The 18,567-nt window shown below is 47.3% G+C and overlaps 1 protein-coding gene across 1 annotated transcript; it reads right to left on the bottom strand.

Moving 5' to 3' along the window:
• Positions 1 to 1,330: 1,330 nt before the first annotated feature.
• On the bottom strand, positions 1,331 to 17,911 carry LOC144487169 (uncharacterized). The gene is made up of 5 exons (XM_078205233.1): positions 17,717 to 17,911; positions 5,846 to 6,145; positions 4,803 to 4,913; positions 4,154 to 4,186; positions 1,331 to 2,714 (listed from the first exon to the last, which is right to left on the bottom strand). Exons 1-5 carry the CDS (start codon positions 17,772 to 17,774, stop codon positions 2,374 to 2,376), a joined length of 843 nt encoding a protein of 280 aa, XP_078061359.1. The 5' UTR covers positions 17,775 to 17,911; the 3' UTR covers positions 1,331 to 2,373.
• Between the last annotated feature and the right edge of the window lie 656 nt (positions 17,912 to 18,567).

Here is an 18,567-nt window from a genome sequence, read left to right on the forward strand (position 1 = left end):
TTCACAATGGAGGGGCTGAAACAGCAAACTGCACTGTCAACGTGCAGTTTGCTGACCAGCTCGATCGCTGGTCAGTCCGGGACCCCCACAGTGCTGCACCCCAAACACTCCACAACCCGATCGTGGCCCCTCTTCCATGTGCGGGCCAGACCCGAACACCCCCCCCCCCCCCTTCCCACGTCCCATCCCGATCTCCAGTCCCCATCCCACCCAGCCCCCCATCAGTGACGATCCACCCCACTCCCCTGCAGGCAGACCCCCGCCCCTACCTCCCCACAGCGGGCGGCAGACTCCACCCCCCGGGAGGCAGACCCCCACCGGCAGAAACCCCAATTGGCAGAACCCCCGGCCGACCATCCCCTCCCAGCCAGTTCCGATCGCTAGGCTCCCTCCTGCCCAGACCACATCCCAATACAGAGTGGCAGTGGGATCCCCACCCCCACCCATTGCCCTTAGGCCCTACCACCAGCAGGCCCCGCCCCTAGACCGCGCCCCAAGACCCCACTCCCTTGGCAATTCTAAATACTATTGAAATGATTGCCGCGCCTCCCAGCCGATTTCCGGCATCACACAGACATTGCCAGAGTTCCGTCCGAGGAGACGCAAGCGTCGTGCGAACGCTTACAGGAATCCTGTGAATCGGCCGACGCCTGACCCTCCCAGTCCGTTGCGCTATCAAAATAATCATGTTTCACGAGAGAACCTCAGCAAACAGGCCTCTCCCGCTGATCGACAATCTTTACTCTTTCATTAAATATTCAATTTTCTTTCCAAAGCATCAATTGATCCTGTCTTCACCAGATTCTCAGAAAGAACAATCGAGAATCTTAGGATTGAGCATTTGAAGAACTTCTTCTTTTATCATTATTCCTTCTTTCGCCAATGACTTTCCATCTGGATCCTTCCCACAGGGGGAATAGTTTCTCTCTCTAACTACTCTGCCCAGATGTCTCAGAGTTTTAAATCTCTCTTGAATCCTCTCTCCACGTTCTCCACTCGAGGAAACAGTCCCAGCTGCTTCCATCTACCCACAAAACGGTACTTCCTTATTTCTGGAGTCATTCTCGTGAATCTTTTCCACACACTCAGCAATACTTTCACATCCTCCCTCCAGTACAGTGTGCCTAACTAGAACAATGCTCTAGTTGAGGCAGAATCAGTTTTTACAATCGTGTAAATCACATTTTAACACATCTGTGCACATACATTAAGATAAACTTTTTGTGCTTTCCTCATTAGCAAGCACAGACGGTTAACATACGAAACAATCATATTGGAAAGCAAGTCTCATACCGATATAAATCTAAACCTCTGATCAACCTAGACAGTTCAGAGCAAACAAAGAAGGTTTTTATTTAGAGTGCAGTCAGTGTTGCAATGTTAGACATGGGGCAACCATGTTATGCAAAGCGATATCGTACAAACAGCAATGTGAGACAGGGAGACCGATGTTTTTACCTTTCAAAGCTGTCGTCTGAGAAACAGCGATTGTCCCCAGGAAACAAAGAGAATGTCACACACTTCCTCATAGCCCTGTTCACAGTACTGGCCCTGTGATCTTTACTGAGTTACAGACTGGATTCGAATTGATGGGTTCAGGATGGTCTATAAATAGAATAACAAATAACTGGGAGTATGTTACAGACTAGAATATAATCAAGGGTTTGGTGTGGTTTATATATGGAATAACAGATGTTTGGAACTGAGTTACAGATTGAAACATGGTCGAGGGGTTTGGGTGTTTTATATATAGAATAACAGATACTTGGAAATGAGTTCCAAACTGCAATCCAATCTCGGGGTTTGGGGTGGTTTATATATAGAATAATAGATACTCAGAAGTGAGTTAAAGACTGGTGTCTAATCGAGGATTTTGGAGTGGATTACATAAAATGACGGATACCTGGGAGTGAGTTACAGAGTAGAATCTGATTGAACGGTTCATGGTGGTTTATATACAGAATAACAGATACCAGGGAGTGTCACAAACTGGAATCTAATCGAGGGTTTTGGGTGGTTTATAGAACAACAGATACCTGGCAGTGAGTTACAAACTGGAATATAATCAATGGTTTTCGAGTGGCTTAAATGTAGAATATGCTGGGAGTGAATTTGTAATTGTCTCAGTTCCCAAATCTATCTTGTTGCCTTGCGATGTTGTCTTAAGTGTCACCTCCTCAGCTTCTGCTGAATATGTTACTGCACTTTGATCATTGGGTATCTGTCGTCTGAGGAGTTGGTAGTCAGCATCCTTTGGTCGTTTCTTCAGGCTTGTGTATGTTGAATCTTGTACTGGAACCATCTGGGGAGTGCTAGGCTTAGCCTCATCCTGCCTTTGGAGGCTTGCAGCTGGCTCAGCCTCGGCCTGCTCTCTTATTGAGCCTGAACCAGCCCAGACTCGGCCTGTATTCTGAGGCTTGCAGCAGGCACAGCCTCAGCCTGCTCGCTTATTGAGCCTGTGCTAGGCCCAACCTCATCCTGCCTTACAAGGCTTGCAGCAGGCCCAGCCTCGGCCTGCTCTCTTATTGAGCCTGTGCTAGGCCCAGCCACAGCCTGCATTCTGAGGCCTGCAGCAGGCCCAGCCTCGACCTCCACTGTCAGTTGCGAAGACCCCTTTGGCCTGCCCTGCACCCATTGGCCAATGGACTGGGCTTGCTCTTTGGTGTCAGATTGACTTCCAGGACTTAGCAGATCAGAGTAAATTCCTTCTTCCCCTGCAAAGAGGAAAGATCAATTTCAGTGGAAAAAGAAACATAAGAACAAGAAGTAGTTGGATGCAGCGAGCTTGGTTCTCGTGCTGTGGTATTATTATGCTGATCCTATCAACTCTATTCTCCACTCCACTCGCCATTCTCTTTTAGAAAATGCCCAAATATCTCTCAACTGCTCTCTTGAATCTACTCAAGGACAGATCATCTACCACTCTCTGGGTAGAGAATTTCAAAGACTTACCACTCTCTCACTGAAAAGTATCAAATTTGATCTCTCAGCCTGAAACCGTGACCCCCATGTCCCAGACTCCGCAACCGGGGAAAACATCCAGTAAGTAGGTTGCACTTGAAACTGTGAGAGATCTGTGTACGTTTCAAACAGATCACCTCTCAAACGATTAGCTTCCAGAATACTAATCTCACATCAGCCAATATCCCTCAGCCCAGGAATCAGCAGCAAAATGATTTTTTCTGTCTCGCTCGAAGGTAAGTTAATTCGGCAAGGAGACCAAAACTGTTCGCAGTATTCCAGGTGTGACAGTACCAAAGTAGCTATAACAAGAATACCTCACTCTAGTACACCAAATGCTTGTGTAAAAGAGGCAAACATGGGTTTCGAGCTGATTCCTGTGCCCGCTTGTTTGACAAATCTCCAGGCAAGGGAGATCGGGAGGCAGATTAACACAGAGACAGTCTGAGCATCTCCAAAATGATAAAATTACATTCAGTGATCTTAACAAATAAAAAACTCCTTGTTACACTGCCCCACAATCAAATATTCTGAACAGGTACAGCACGAGGTTAGGGACAGAATAAATCTCCGTGTACACAGTCCCCATCAAACACTCCCAGGACAGGTACCGCACAGGGTTAGATACTGATTAAAACTCCCTCCACACTGTCCGCATCAAACACTCTCCGGACAGGTACAGCACAGGGTTAGATACAGAGTAAAACTCGATCTACACTGTCTCCATCAAACACTCCCAGGACAAGTATAGCACAGGGTTAGATAGAGTGTGAAGCTCCCTGTACACTGTCCCCATCAAAAACTCCCAGGACAGGTACGGGACGGGGTTACATACAGAGAAAATCTCCCTCTACACTATCCCCATCAAACACTCCCAGGACAGGTACAGCACAGGGATCGATACAAAGTAAACCTTCATCTCTACTATCCGCCATCAAACACTTCCAGGACAGGTACAGCACAGGATTAGAGACAGAGTACAACTTCCTCCACACGAACCCCCATCAAACACTTCTAGGACAGGTACAGCACGGTGTTAGATACAGAGTAAAACTCCCTCGACACTGTCCCCCATCAAACAGTCACCGTTGTGCTGGCAGAAAGGTCCTGACCTCCTCCTACCCACAGTAATGGACAGCAGTTTGTTCGCCAGTCAGACACTTTCGGGGTACCGGCTGGATTGAACCCCTACCTTGGTTATGTCTCCTTTTCTTTTCACTGTTGCCTAGACACAAGAAGTAAAATAAGAGAAAGTCAGTATCAGGTGATATTGAGTCTCTGTTATCACTCCCTCCCTCTCCCCACTCTCTCCCTCTGCTGCCACCCTCCCTTCCTCTCCCACTAAAACCCCAGTTCCAGTGCGAGATTCCCTCTTTGCCGCACAGCACCAGTGCGAGATCTCCTGTCTCTCACACCCCAGTGCGAAATCTCCGGTCTCTCACACCCCCGGTGCGAGACCCCCTGTCTCTCACACCCCCATTGCGAGACCCCCTGTCTCTCACACTCGCAGTGCGAGTTCCCCTGTCCCTCACACCCCCAATGTGAGATCCGCTCTCTCACACCCTAAGTGTGAATTCCCCTGTCTCTCACACCCTCGTGCGAGATCCCCTGTCTCTCACATCCCCAGGCGAGATCCCCTGTCCCTCACATCGCCAATGCGAAATCACCTGTCTTTCACACCCCCAGTGTGAGATCCCCTGTCTCTCACACCCTCGTGCGAGGTCCCCTGTCACTCACACCCCCAATGCGAGATCCTTGACCTCTGACACTCAATGTTCGGGAAGCATTCTGGGATTAAGAGGAGATTGTTTGCTGCTATGAGAACAAACCCAATACTTAACTGTTCTGCTGATGGCACAGATAGAAGGTGAACAGCAAAGCTGCCGTACAAACTGCCAAGAAAATCGCAGTGAGAATAATCTTCACTTTCTGGTACTGAACTGAGGAAACATCTGTAAATAGAACAATATGGAGAAAGAGAGTCGTTCAATAGCAAATGACAACAGCAGGACATTCTCTCACATGCAGTGCGTGTGCACTTGTATGTGTGCATATGTGTCAGCGTGTGTGTTGCCTTCTTGAAACGCTGCAGTCCTCGTGCTGTGTGATCCACAATGCCATAGTGATTGTTAAAATTGAGAGTCTCGCTGGGCTATTTCTGACAGGAGTTGAGAGTCAACCACATTGCTGTCGCTCGATTCACAGGTAGGCCAGTCAGGGTAAGGACGGCAGAGTTTCTTCCCTAACGGACAGTAGTGAACCCAACCATTTCCAACAATGGTTTCATGGCCATTAGTAGATTCTTAAATCCAGATTTTTGTTATTGAATACAAATTCCACTGTCTGTGAGTGTGTGCATGTGCGCGTACATGTGTTTGTATGTATGTGTGTGTGCTCATAAGTGTGAGTGTGTGCATGTGTGTGTGCACGTGCGTGTACGATCATGTGTGTATGTGTGTGTGTGCGCATGCCCGAGTGTGTGTACGTGTGTTTGTTTACGTCTGCACATGTATGTGTGTTTGTGTATGCGCTCGCGTCAGTGTGTTTGTGTGTGTATGTGCGTGCGTGCACGGGTCTGTGTGTGTGCGTGCATGAGTATGTGTGTATGAATGAAAAAAAAAATTCACACTCCTGATGTGTGCCTCCCAGATGGTGGACAGATTTTGGGGAGTTAGCAGGCGAGTTAATTGATACAAGACGGTTTCAGAGTGTCTGAGCAGTATCCCTCCATATATCATGACGCAGGATATATTACAGTGACAGTGGTAGAATTGATCATCAACCCCCAGGACATGGGGGCGGGGGAGGATTCAGTGTGGGTAACGTCACTGAATAGCAAGGATTTGTCCATGCATTTGAGATGTAGTAAAATGATAGTTGTTACCTGGTAGAATTTTGATAGTGTTGCTGTAGCCACAGGTTTCTCCCAAATCAACAGTCTGCTCGACTCCTCCTGCAGCTTCCTTGCATTTATAAACCGTTTCTCCAAGCTGAGAATCGAGTGTGACATCCAAAATCATCCCACCAAACTGCAGCTCATGCCTCTGATCACTGATAACCTTCTTGTTCCCTCTGAACCACTCAACAGCCGAGTCACGCAAGCTGGAACACATCAGTTCCACTTTGCATGTCCCACTGCTGGGCTGCTTTCTCTCGAGGCAAATCTGCAGCTCTCCAGCAGTACCTAGTGTGAAAAAGAGATTCGTAACTCGAGCAGCTGGCTGCAAGCAAAGATCTATTTTTATTCTCTCACAAGATGTGGGTGTCGCAGGCTGGAACGGCATTTATTGTCCATCCCGAATTGGTCTTGAGAAGGTGGTGGTGAGCTGCCTTCTTGAACCGCGTCAGTCCCCGTGATGTAGGTATGCCCACAGTGCTGCTAGAGAGGGTGTTTCAGGATTTTGACACAGCGACAGTGAAGGAACAGTGATATATTTCCAAGTCAGGATGCTGAGTGACTTGGAGGGGAACCTCCAGGTGGTGGTCTTTCTGCTACTCTTCTAGATGGTAGAGGTCGTGCAATTGAAGGGTGCTGTCGAAGGAACCTCAGTGAGTTCCTGCAGTGCATCGCGCAGAGGCTACTCATGGCTGCCACTGTGCGTCAGTGGTGGAAGGAGTGAATGTTTTTGGAAGGGCTGCTTTATCTTTGGCGGTGTAGAGCTTCTTGGATGTTGATGGAGCTGCACTTACCAAGGCAAGAGCAGACTATTCCATCATACTCCTGACTTGTGCCTGATGATGGGTCTGTCTTCACAAAGGAAGACATGAATAATGTACCAAAAGCTCTGAGAGCAACAAGTTTTAATGAAGTGCTGAAGTAAATCAGTATTAATAGGGAAATGGTTTGGGGGAAAATAATGGGATTGAACAAAGAGCAAAGAAAATTACAACACAGGAACAGGCCCTTCGGCCCTCCAAGCCTGCACCGACTTTGCTGCCCGACTGAACTAAAGCCCCCTATCCTTCCGGGAACCTTATCGCTGTATTCCCATCTTATTCATGTATTTGGCAAGATGCCCCTTAAAAGTCACTATCGTATCTGCTTCCACTACCGTCCCCAGCAGCGAGTTCCAGGCACCCACCACCCTCTGTGCAAAAAACTTGCCTCATACATCTCCTTTAAACCTTGCCCCTCGGAACTTAAGCCGATGCCCCTAGTAATTGACTCTTCTACTGTGGAAAAATAGCGTCTGACTATCCATTCTGTCCCCCCTCACGGACTTGTAGACGTTGATCAGTTCTCCCGCTCAACGTCCGTCGTTCCAGCGAGAACAAACTAAGTTTCTCCAACCTGTGCTCACAGCTATATTGATTGGCAATGATAAATTGACACTCCGGTCAGGGGAATTAGCAAGGTAAATATGAAGGATGAGGGGAATAGGGTCTGGGTGGGATTATGGTCGGTGGCAGACTTGATGCTCTCAATGGCTTCCTTCTGCACTGCAGGCATTCTATTCTATGAAATTTCTTCTGTACCCTCTCCAAAACCTCCACATCCTTCTGGTAGCGTGAAGACCAGAATTGAACACGATATTCCAAGTGCAGCCTAACTAATGTTCCATAAAGATGCGATATGACTTGACAATTTTTAAACTCAATGCCCCGGCCGATGAAGGCAAGCATGCTGTATGCATTCTTGACTACCTTATATAAAAACACAGCACAAAACAGGCCGTCCGGCCCCACAAGTTGTGCCGAACATATCCCTACCTTCCCAGCCTACCTATAACCCTCCATCCTATTTAGCCCCATGTACTCATCCAGGAGTCTCTTAAAAGACCCTATTGAGTTTGCCTCCACCACCACTGACGGCAGACGATTCCACTCGCCCACAACCCTCTGTGAAAAAGTTCCCCCAAACATTTCCCATGTACCTACCCCCCAGCACCTTAAACCTGTGTCCTCTCGCAGCAGCCATTTCCACCCTGGGAAAAAGCCTCTGAGAGTCCACTCGATCTATGCCTCTCAAAATCTTATATACCTCTATTAGGTCTCCTCTCATCCTACGTCTCTCCAAGGAGAAAAGACCAAGCACCCTCAGCCTATCCTCATAAGGCATGCCACTCAATCCAGGCAACATCCTTGTTAATCTCCTTTGCACTCTTTCAATCCTTTCCACATCCTTCCTGTAATGAGGCGATCAGAACTGAGCACAGTACTCCAAGTGGGGTCTGACGAGGGTCTTATATAGCTGCATCGTTATCCCCGGACTCCTAAACTCAATCCCTCGATTGATAAAGGCCAGCACACCATACGCCTTCTTAACCACCTCCTCCACCTGCGGGGCCGATTTTTGCGTCCTATGGACCCGGACCCCAAGGTCCTTCTGATCCTCTACAGTACTGATAGTCTTTCCCTTTATATTGTCACTCCTTCATCCCATTTGACCTGCCAAAATGGACCACTACGCACTTATCTGGGTTGAAGTCCATCTGCCACTTGTCCGCCCAGTCTTGCATCCTATCTATGTCCCTCTGTAACTTTTGACATCCCTCCAGACTATCCACAACCCCAGCAACCTTTGTGTCGTCGGCAAACTTACCAACCCATCCCTACACGTCCTCATCCAGGTCATTTATGAAAATGACAAACAACAAGGGTCCCAGAACAGATCCCTGGGGCACACCACTGGTCACCGACCTCCATTTAGAAAAAGACCCATCTATACCCACTCTCTGCCTCCTTTTGGCAAGCCAGTTCTGGATCCACAGGGCAGCAGCCCCTTGGATCCCATGCCCTCTCACTTTTTCTCGAACCCTTGCATGGGGGACCTTATTGAACGCCTTGCTAAGATCCATATAAACCACATCTACCGCTTTCCCTTCGTCAATGTGTTTCGTCACATTTTCGGAGAACTGCACCAGGCTCGTAAGGCACGATCTGCCTTTGACAAAGCCATGCTGAGTATGCTTGAGCATACTAAACCTCTCAAAATGCTCATAAATCTTGTCCCACAGGATCTTCTCCATCAGCTTACCAACCACTGAGGTTAGACTCACCGGTCGGTAATTTCTTGGGCTATCCTCATACCCTTTCTTGAAAATAGGAACCACATTCGCAATCCTCCAATCCTCCAGCACCTCTCCTGTCTCCATCGACCTTCTCCACCTGCGTTGCCACTTTCAGTGACTTGTATAACTGCACACCCAGATCCCTCTGCCTGTCAATATTCTTAAGGGTTCTGCCATTTACTGTATAATTCCCATCTATATTAGACCTCCCAAAATGCATTACCTCACATTTGTTCATTAAACTCCATCTGCCATCTCTCCGCCCAAGTCTCGAAACATTCGATATCCTGCTGTATCCTCTGACAGTCGCCATTGCTATCTGCAATTCCTCCAATCTTTGCATCGTCTGCTAATCAAACCAGTTACATTTCCCTCCAAATCATTTATATATATTACAAGCATCAAAGGTCCCAGCATTGATCCCTGAAGAACGCCACTTGTCACAGCCCTCCTTTCAGAAACGCACCCTTCCACTACTACCCTCTGTCTTCTATGACCGAGGCAGTTCTGCATCCATCTTGCCAGCTGATCTCTGATCCCGTGCGGCTTAACCTTCTGTACCAGTCTGCCATGAGGGACCTTGTCAAAGGCCTTACTGAATTTCATGTAGACAACATGCACTGCCCTACCCTCATCAATCATCTTCGCCACTTCCTCGAAAAACTCGATTAACTAAGTGAGACACGACCTCCCCAGCACAAAACCATGTTGTGTCTCACTAATACGTCCACTTATTTTCAAGTGGGAGTAAATGCTGTCTCGAAGAATCTTCTCCAATAATTTCCCCACCATTGGCTGAAGGCTCACCGGCCTTTAATTATCTGGTTTATCCTTACTACCCTTCTTAAACAAAGGAACAACGTTATCCAATCTTCTGGGACCTCCCCTGTACTAGTGAGGATACAAAGATTTCTCTCAAGTCCCTAGCAGTTTCCTCCCTTGCATCTCTCAGTATTCTGGCATGTTTCCCATCAGGTCCCGTGGACTCATCTAATTTAGTGCTTCTCAAATACCCCAATATCGCCCCCTTTTTCGTCTCATCATGACCCAAACTATCTACACACACTTCTCCAGACTCATCATCCAACAAGTCCTCCTCTTTTGTGACAACTGATGCAAAGTATTCATTTGATACCGCGCCCATTTCCTCCTTTCCTCCAGCTCCACGCATAGATTTCCTTCCCTGCCCTCCCCCAGGCTACTTGCTTTCTCTTCATATATGCATAAAAAGGGATTTTCCTTAATCCTGCTGGCCAATGACATTTTGTGACCCCATTTAGCCCTCCCTACTCCTTGCTTAAGCTTCTTTCTACTTTTCTTATATTCCACTTTTCCTTCGTGTGTTCCCATTCTCCTAGCCTTGACAAATGCTTCCTTGTTCTCCAGACAAGAGAGAAAATGCTGGAAAATCTCAGCAGGTTTGGCAGCATCTGTAAGGAGAGAAAAGAGCTGACGTTTCGAGTCCAGATGACCTTTTGTCAAAGCTAAAAGACATAGAAACTCAGAGATATTTATAGTGCAGGGTGAGGAAATGAAAGATGAGTCATAGCCACAGGAACCATGAGCTTCCTTTTTTCTCTTTGACTAGGCTCACAATATCTCTCGCTATCCAAGTTTGCCAAAGCTTGTCATAATTATCCTTCAGCCTTATAGGAATGTGCCAGTCCTGAATTCCTATCAACTTGCACTTGAAAGCCTCCCACATGCCAGAAATTGATTTGCCCTCAAATATCTGCCCCAATCTATATTCTTCAATTCCTGCCTAATAATGTTGTAATTAGCCTTCCCCTGATTTAGCACCTTCACTTGAGGACTATTCTTATTTTGATCCATCAGTACCTTAAAGCTTACTGAATTATGGTCACTGTTCCCAAACTGCTCTCCTCCTGAATCGACAACACCCGGCCAGGCTCATTCCCCAATACCAGGTCCAGTACGGCTCCTTTCTGAGTTGGACTATCGACATACTAGTTCCAGACACCGTCCTGGGATGTGCTTTACAAACTCTGCCCCATCCACAGCGCTAGCACTTAGTAGTCCCAGTCATTTTCGGGAAGTTAATATCTCCCTCCACAGCAACACTGTTACTTTTGCACCTTGCCAAAATCCGCCGACATATCTGTTCCTCTGTCGCTGGATGTTGGGAGGCCGACAGTAAACCCCCAACATTGTGACTACACCCTTCTTATTCCTGAGCTCTACCCATGTTGCCTCGCTGTATGAGCTCTCTGAGGTGTCCTCCCACAGTACATTTGTGATATTCTCCAGTAGTGCAACTCCCCCACCACTTTTCGATCCCCTTCTATCCCACTGGAAACATCTGTATCCTGGAACGTTAAGCTGCCAATCCTGTCCTTCCCTTAACCAAGTCTCTAATGGCAACAACATCATAATTCCAAGTATTAATCCAAGCCATAAGTTCTTACCTGTTACACTTCCCGCATTGAAACAAATGTACGTCAGTCCACCAGATCATCTTTGATTCGCAAACACACGCTGCCTGCTCTTTCACTGAATCTTACTGGCCCTACTCGCTAATCCCCCGTAAGCGAGCGGCACGGTGGCACAGTGGTTAGCACCGCTAACGTACAACGCGAGGGATCAGGGTTCGATTCCCTGCGTGGGTTACTGTCTGTGTGGAATTTGCACGTCCACCCCATATCTGAGTGGGTTCCTTCCGGCTGTTCTGGTTTCCTCCCACGGTCTGAAAGACGTGCTGGTTAGGTGCATTGACCCAAACAGGTGTCCAACTGTGGCGACTCGGGGAATTTCATGGTAACTTAATTGCAGTGTTAATGTAAGCCTTACTTGTGACTAACGCAAGAACTTTTACATTGTGTTAATTCACCTTTGCTTTGGTTCCGACCCCCTGCCAAACTACTTTAAACCCTCCCGTGTGACATGAGCAAACCTCCCGGTCGGAATATTTATGCCCCTCCAGTTTAGATGCAAGCTGTCCTTGTACAGATCCCACCTGCCCCGCAAGAGATCCCAGTGGTCCAGATATCTGGAACCCTTCCCCCTACACCAGCGACATGTTGAGCTGTACTACCTTCCAATTTCTAGCCTCACTGGTACATAGCAAAGGTAATAATCCTAAGATTACAACCCTCGAGGTCCTGCATTGTTAAATTTCTATCTAACTCCCTAAACTGCTGCTGCAGGACCTCATCACTCTTTCTAAGCAGTTCTCTAAGGCCTTATAATCTTCATCTCAGTGTACATAACGAAATAGCCCGAGACGGGGATGGTAGGATGGCACAGTGGCTAGTACTGCTGCCTCAATGCACGAGCGATCCGGCTTTAATTCCAGCCTCGATCACTGTCTGTTTAGAGTTTGCACGTTCTCCCCGTGTCTGTGTGGGTTTCCTCCGGGTGCCCCGTTTTCCTCCGACAGTCCGAAGTTACAGAGTTAAAGATTCCTACAGTGCAGAAGGAGGCCATTCGGCCCATCAATGCTGCAAGGAACGCAATCCCAGCCAGGCTCTATCCCCGAAACCCCATGCATTTAACCAAGCTTGTCCCTCTGACACTATGGGGCAATTTAGCATGGCCAATCCACCGAACCCGCACATCCTTGGACTGTGGGAGGAAACCGGAGAACCCGGAGGAAACCCACGCAGACACGGGGAGAACGTGCAGGCTCCGCACTTTCAGTGACCCAAGCCAGGAATCGAACCCAGATCACTGGCGATGTGAGGCAGCAGTGTTAACCACTGTGCCACCGTGTCGCATGCATGTTAGGTTGATTGGCCATACTAAATTGACCCGAGTGTCAGGGGATTGGCAGGGTAAATATGTGGGGTTATGGGAATAGGGCCTGGGTGGCATTATGGTCGGTGCAAACTCGATAGGCCAAACGGCTTCCTTCTGAACTGCATGAATTCTGTGATTCTATGAAATTGGGACACGTTTTGTGTCATTTTCCAGTTCTTTGGACTCTGTACTGGTTACTGCAGATTGGAGGGTAGATAATGTGAGCCCACTATTCAGAAAGGGAGGTTGAGAGAAACAGGGTACGATGGACGAGTGAGCCTGACATCAGTATTGGGGAAGTTGCTAGAGTCCATTATCAAGTATTTCAAAATTCAGCAGTTGGAAAACAGTGGTATAATCAGACAATGCCAGCATCTATTTACAAAGGAAAAATCATGCTTGATGAATCTATTGGAATTATTTGAGAATGTAACTAGTAGAAGAGAACTGGAGAATGTGATTTATTTGGACTTTCAGAAGGCTTTTAAGAAGTTAGTGTCTTGAGATGGATAGAAAGGTAGTTAGCAGGCAGGGAACAAAGAGTTGGCATAAATTGGTCTTTTTTCAGTTGGTAAGCAGTGACTCGTGGACTACTGCAGGGACCTGTGCTGGGGTCCCAACTGTTCACATTATAGATTGATGATTCGGAAGAGGGAACGAAATGCATTATCTCCAAATTTGCAGATGACAAATTATGGTGGGAGGGTGAGCTGTGAGGGGGATGCAGGGATTCTTTAACGTGATTTGGACAGGCTGAATGAGTGCGCATAAGCATGGCAGATGCAGTATAACGTGGACAAATGTGAGATTATCCACTTTGGTGGCAATAATAGGAAGACAGATTATTATCTGAATGGGTGTAAATTGAGAGAGGTGGATTCTCACCGATAACTTGGTGTCCTCGTGCATCAGTTGCCGAAAGTAAGCACTTAGGGACAGCAGGCAGTAAAGAAGGCAAATAGTATGTTGGCCTTCATAACGAGAGATAAGAGTGTCGGATTAGGGATGTTTTATTGCAATTGTGTCGGGTGTTGGTGAGGCCACACTTTGAGTATTGTGTGCAGTTTTGGTGTCCGTATCTGACGAAGGGTATCCTTGCTATAGGGGGCAAGCAGCAAAGGGTTGCCAGGCTCATTCATGGGGTGGCAGGTCCGTCATGTGAGGAGAGACTAAATCAATTAGGGCTATATTCACTGGAGTTTACAAGAGTGAGAGGGGATCTCATAGAAATTATTAAATTCTAACAGCATTAGATTGGGTAGATTCAGAATGTTCCTGATGGTGCGGGAGTCCAGAATTAGGTATCGTACTTTGAGGATAAGGGATGAACTGATTAAGACTGAGGTGAATAAAAATGTCTTCAGCCAGTGAATGGTGAATCTGTGGAATTCAATACCACAGCAAGAAGTTAAGTTGTGATTTCAATATATTAGGTATAACTCAAGGGATCAAGCGATATGCGGGGCGGGGGGGGGGGGGGGGCGGGGGGAGGTGATCCGTTTCTGAGTAGCTGACTGAGAAGATGAGGGTTAGAGGTTATGCTGTAACAATGAGAGGCAGACATGAGAAATATTTCTAAAATCAACAAATGATTTTAGAAGAGAGAGATGTATGACATGTATGGGCAACAGGGAGCAAATAAGGTGCTTGAAGAGTATAAAAAGTCCAAGAAACTACTTAAGAAAGAAATCAGGAAGGCTAAAAGAAGACATGAGGTTGCTTTGGCAGACGAGGTGAAGGATAATCCTAAGAGCTTCTACAGGTATATTAAGGGCGAAAGAATAGTAAGGGATAAAATTGGTCCCCTTGAAGATCAGAGTTGTCGGCTATGTATGGAACCAAAAGAAATGGGGGAGATATTAAATGGGTTTTCTGCATCCGTATTTACTAAGGAAACTGGCATGGAGTCTCTAGAAATAAGGGAAACAAGTAGGAAGGTCATGGAACCTATACAGATTAAACGGGAGGAGGTGCTTGTTGTCTTGGGGCAAATCAGAGTAGATAAATCCCCAGGACCGGACAGGGTATTCCCTCGGACCTTGAAGGAGACTAGTGTTGAAATTGCAGGGGCCCTGGCAGATATATTTAAAATGTCGGTATCCATGGATGAGGTGCCGGATGATTGGAGGATAGCTCATGTTGCTCCGTTGAATAAAAAAGGCTCAAAAAGTAATGCGAGAAATTATAGGCCGGTAAGTTTGACGTCAGTAGTAGGTAAACTATTGGAAGGAGTATTAAGAGATAGGATCTACATATATTTGGATAGACAGGAGCTTATTCGGGAGAGCCAACATGGCTTTGTGCGTGGGAGGTCATGTTTAACTAATGTATGAGAGTTTTTTGAAGAGGTTACCAGGAAAGTGGATGAAGGGAAGGCAGTGAATGTTGTCTACATGGACTTCAGTAAGGCCTTTGACAAGGTCCCGCATGGGAGCTGAGTCAGGAAGGTTCAGTCGCTAGGTATACATAGGTTAGGACTTTATTCCCTGGAGCGTAGAAGAATAAGGGGAGATTTGATAGAGGTGTATAAAATTATGATGGGTGTAGATAGAGTGAATGCAAGCAGGCTTTTTCCACTGAGGCAAGGGGAGAAAATAACTAGAGGACATGGGTGAGGGGGGAAAGTTTAAAGGGAATATTAGGGGGGGCTTCTTCACACGGAGAGTGGTGGGAGTTTGGAATGAGCTGCCAGATGAGGTGGTGAATGCTTTTAATATTTAAGAAAAACTTGGACAGGTACATGGGTGAGAGGGGTGTGGAGGAATATGGTCCAGGTGCAGGTCAGTGGGACTAGGCACAAAAATGGTTCGGCATAGGCAAGAAGGGCCAAAAGGCCTGCTTTTCTGCTGTAATGTTCTATGGTTCTAAATGAGACGCCATCAAATCTGAATTTCAAAATGAGACTGAGAGAGGTTTTTTCTGAATCAAAGGGATTTCAGGAAAAGGTGAGTAGATGGTGTTTGATCCCAAAGTAGACAAGATCAAATTGAAAAGTTCAACAGCTTTGTACTGCCTGTCCTCAACTGCCTCACACTCAGACACTCCCTCACACTCACACACGCCCCTCTCACCCTCCTGCACACACCCTCTACCCGATAGGCACCCTCCATCACAAGCTCACACCTCCCCCTCACATTGTCTCCCTCACACACCCCCACCCGTTTCCCTCACCCCTTCTCCCTTATCCTCTCAAACACCATTCCTTAAGCACCCTCACTTATACCCTCACACACCCTCACCATCATACCCACCCTCAAACCTCTCCTTCTTATGCATTCTCCTTCTCTCACATTCTTTCCTTCACACCCACTTCCTCATGTGTGTTCTCCCTCATACTCACCCCCTCTGCCACACTCTCCACCTCGCTCTCCCTCACACACTCTCTCTCACACTCACACCGTCCTTCAGACTCACTGCTCCTCTCCCTCACACACATTCACTCACGCTGATGCTCACTCACAACTCACACCCTTTCATCTTAAACATTCTCCCTCCCTCACATCCTTTCCTGCACACTCGCCCTCCTCCGCAGTTTCACCGTCCCTGCCCTCACTCGTCCTCACTCCCTCCTCCACCCTTCCCTGCACTCACCTCCTCCCTCAACCCCACCCTCCCACTCCCTCCTCCCGTCCTCTGCACTCTAGAGTCATAGAGGTTTATAGCATAGAAACCGGCCCTTCTGCCCAACTTGTCTCTCCCACCCTTTTTTTTTAACCACGAAGCTAGTCCCGATTGCTTGCATTTGACCCTGTATACCCATCTGAACCATGTAGCTGTCTAAACGTTTTTTAAAAGGCACAATTGTACCCGTCTCCACTACTATCTCTGGCAGCTTGTTTCAGACACTCATTAACTTCTGTGAAAAAAATTTCCTCTTAGGACCCGTTTGTATCTCTCCCCTCTCACCTTAAATCTATGTCCTCTAGTTTTCCCCTACCTCTGGGAAAAGATGTTGACTATCTAACTGATCTATGCCCCTCATTATCTTACAGACCACTATTCTCACCACTAAGTCCTCCTCAGTCTCCTGCTCTCCAGGGAAAAATGTCCCAGTCTATCCAGCCTCTCCTTATAACTCAAACCATGGGGTCCCGGTAACATCCTAATAAATGTTTTCTACATTCTTTCTAGTTTAATAATCTCCTTTATATAATAGGATGACCAGAACTGTACACAGCATTCGAAGTATGGCCTTACCAATGTCTTGGACAAATTCAACAAGACGTCCCAACTGCTGTATTCATGGTCTGAACGAGTAAACCAAATATGCCGAATGCCTTCTTCACCACTCTGTCCACTCCTTTGCACTCACCACCTCCCCCGCACTCTCACCCTCCATCATAGTCACCCTCCATCAAAGTCACCCTCCATCATAGTCACTCTCCATCACAGTAACCCTATCTCACACACCCCTTCCCCACACATCCTCTACCACTCCCTCTCTCTCAGCCGCGAACTCAATTCATCTGCTTCACTCCATCTTTTCACTTTTTCGTCTCACATCCTCCCCTTGATTCTCTCACTCTTGCTGACTCTCTCTGTGGCTCCCTCCCTCTCAATGCCTCTTTCTCACTCATCCTCTCTCACTCCCTTCCTCCTACTCCCTCTCTTCACTCCCACCCCTTCCCACTTTCTTCATTTCCTCCATCACCACTCTCTCCCTCATTAACCCCTTCATCACTCAAAACTTCCTCCCTTACTACTCACTCTATAACTCACTCACCATTCCTTCCCTGTCCCTCCCTCACTCTATCCCTCACCCCTTCACTACTGCCTCCCTCCATCACTCTTTCCCTCCCTCACACACAACTCCCTCCTTCATTCACCATTCCCTCCCTCACTCACTTACCACTCCCTCCCTCACTCAATCACCACTTCCTCCGTCACTCTTTCCATCAGTCACTCACCACTCGCTCTCTCCATAACTCACTCACCAATCCCTCGGTCACTCTTTCCCTCCCTCACTCACCACTCCCTCCCTCACTCACCACTCCACAGTGACAGCAGGATCATGGTTCCCCACAGCTTTCCATACACTGGATCCATTGGTTGATTCCTGCGGATTGGAAGGTGCAGAGAGATGATGGACGAAAGAGGCTGAGAGAATCTTCAGAGACTGCTGATGAATTGAATCCGTTCAGTGCAAGAATTGAAGGGTTCGGTCAAGAAACTTGCGATAGCATCTGAGATTCGGTCACTTCCTGAGAAAAGGTGTCAGCTGCTAACATCCACAAAACCAAAATAAACCTCACAGCACAAAACTCTTCTCGGAACTGACCACGAAAAAGAGAGAGAGAGAGAAACAGAGTTAAAACAACAACAGGGATGGAAAGAGAGAAGGAGTAACAGAAAGAGGAACACAAGGGAAACAGACAGGAGAGACGAAAAAGCAGCGACAGAGATTGAAAAACAGAAATAGAGATAGAAAGGAACAAAATGGCAGAGAAAGACGGAGAGAGAAACAGATTAATACAGAAAGGTAACCAGAGAGACGCGGGCAGACAGAAGCAGAGGCCAAAAGGGAGAGACAGCTACAGAGAGAGAAAGAGAAACAGGGAGACAGCCGCGGGGGCCAGAAAAGAGAGAAAGAAATGGAGAGAGGGAGAAAGAAACAGAGATAGGTAGAGAGAGAAACACACACACGCACATACACACAGAAACAGAGAGAAAGAGAGAGAGAGAAAGAGAGAGAGAAACGAAGACAGAGAGTGAATCTGAGAGAGAGTGGAACAGGGAAAGAGAGAGAGGCAGGGAGAAAGAGACAGAGAGGGACAGGCATGGCGAGAACGAGAGAGAGACAGAGAGAGAGAGAGGCAGGGAGAGAGAGAGGCAGGGAGAG

This window comes from Mustelus asterias, unplaced genomic scaffold (assembly GCF_964213995.1).
Source record: "Mustelus asterias unplaced genomic scaffold, sMusAst1.hap1.1 HAP1_SCAFFOLD_632, whole genome shotgun sequence".
Classification (NCBI taxonomy): Eukaryota; Metazoa; Chordata; class Chondrichthyes; order Carcharhiniformes; family Triakidae; genus Mustelus; species Mustelus asterias.

Excerpts from the sequence above, each read along its gene's own strand:
- LOC144487169 (XM_078205233.1), bottom strand. The coding sequence starts at position 17,774 with ATGGATCCAGTGTATGGAAAGCTGTGGGGAACCATGATCCTGCTGTCA. Across the intron at positions 4,914-5,845 it reads CACTATCAAAATTCTACCAG|ATGTTTCCTCAGTTCAGTAC; the intron begins GTAACAACTATC and ends TTCTATTTACAG. Across the intron at positions 2,715-4,153 it reads GAAAAGGAGACATAACCAAG|GGGAAGAAGGAATTTACTCT; the intron begins GTAGGGGTTCAA and ends TCCTCTTTGCAG.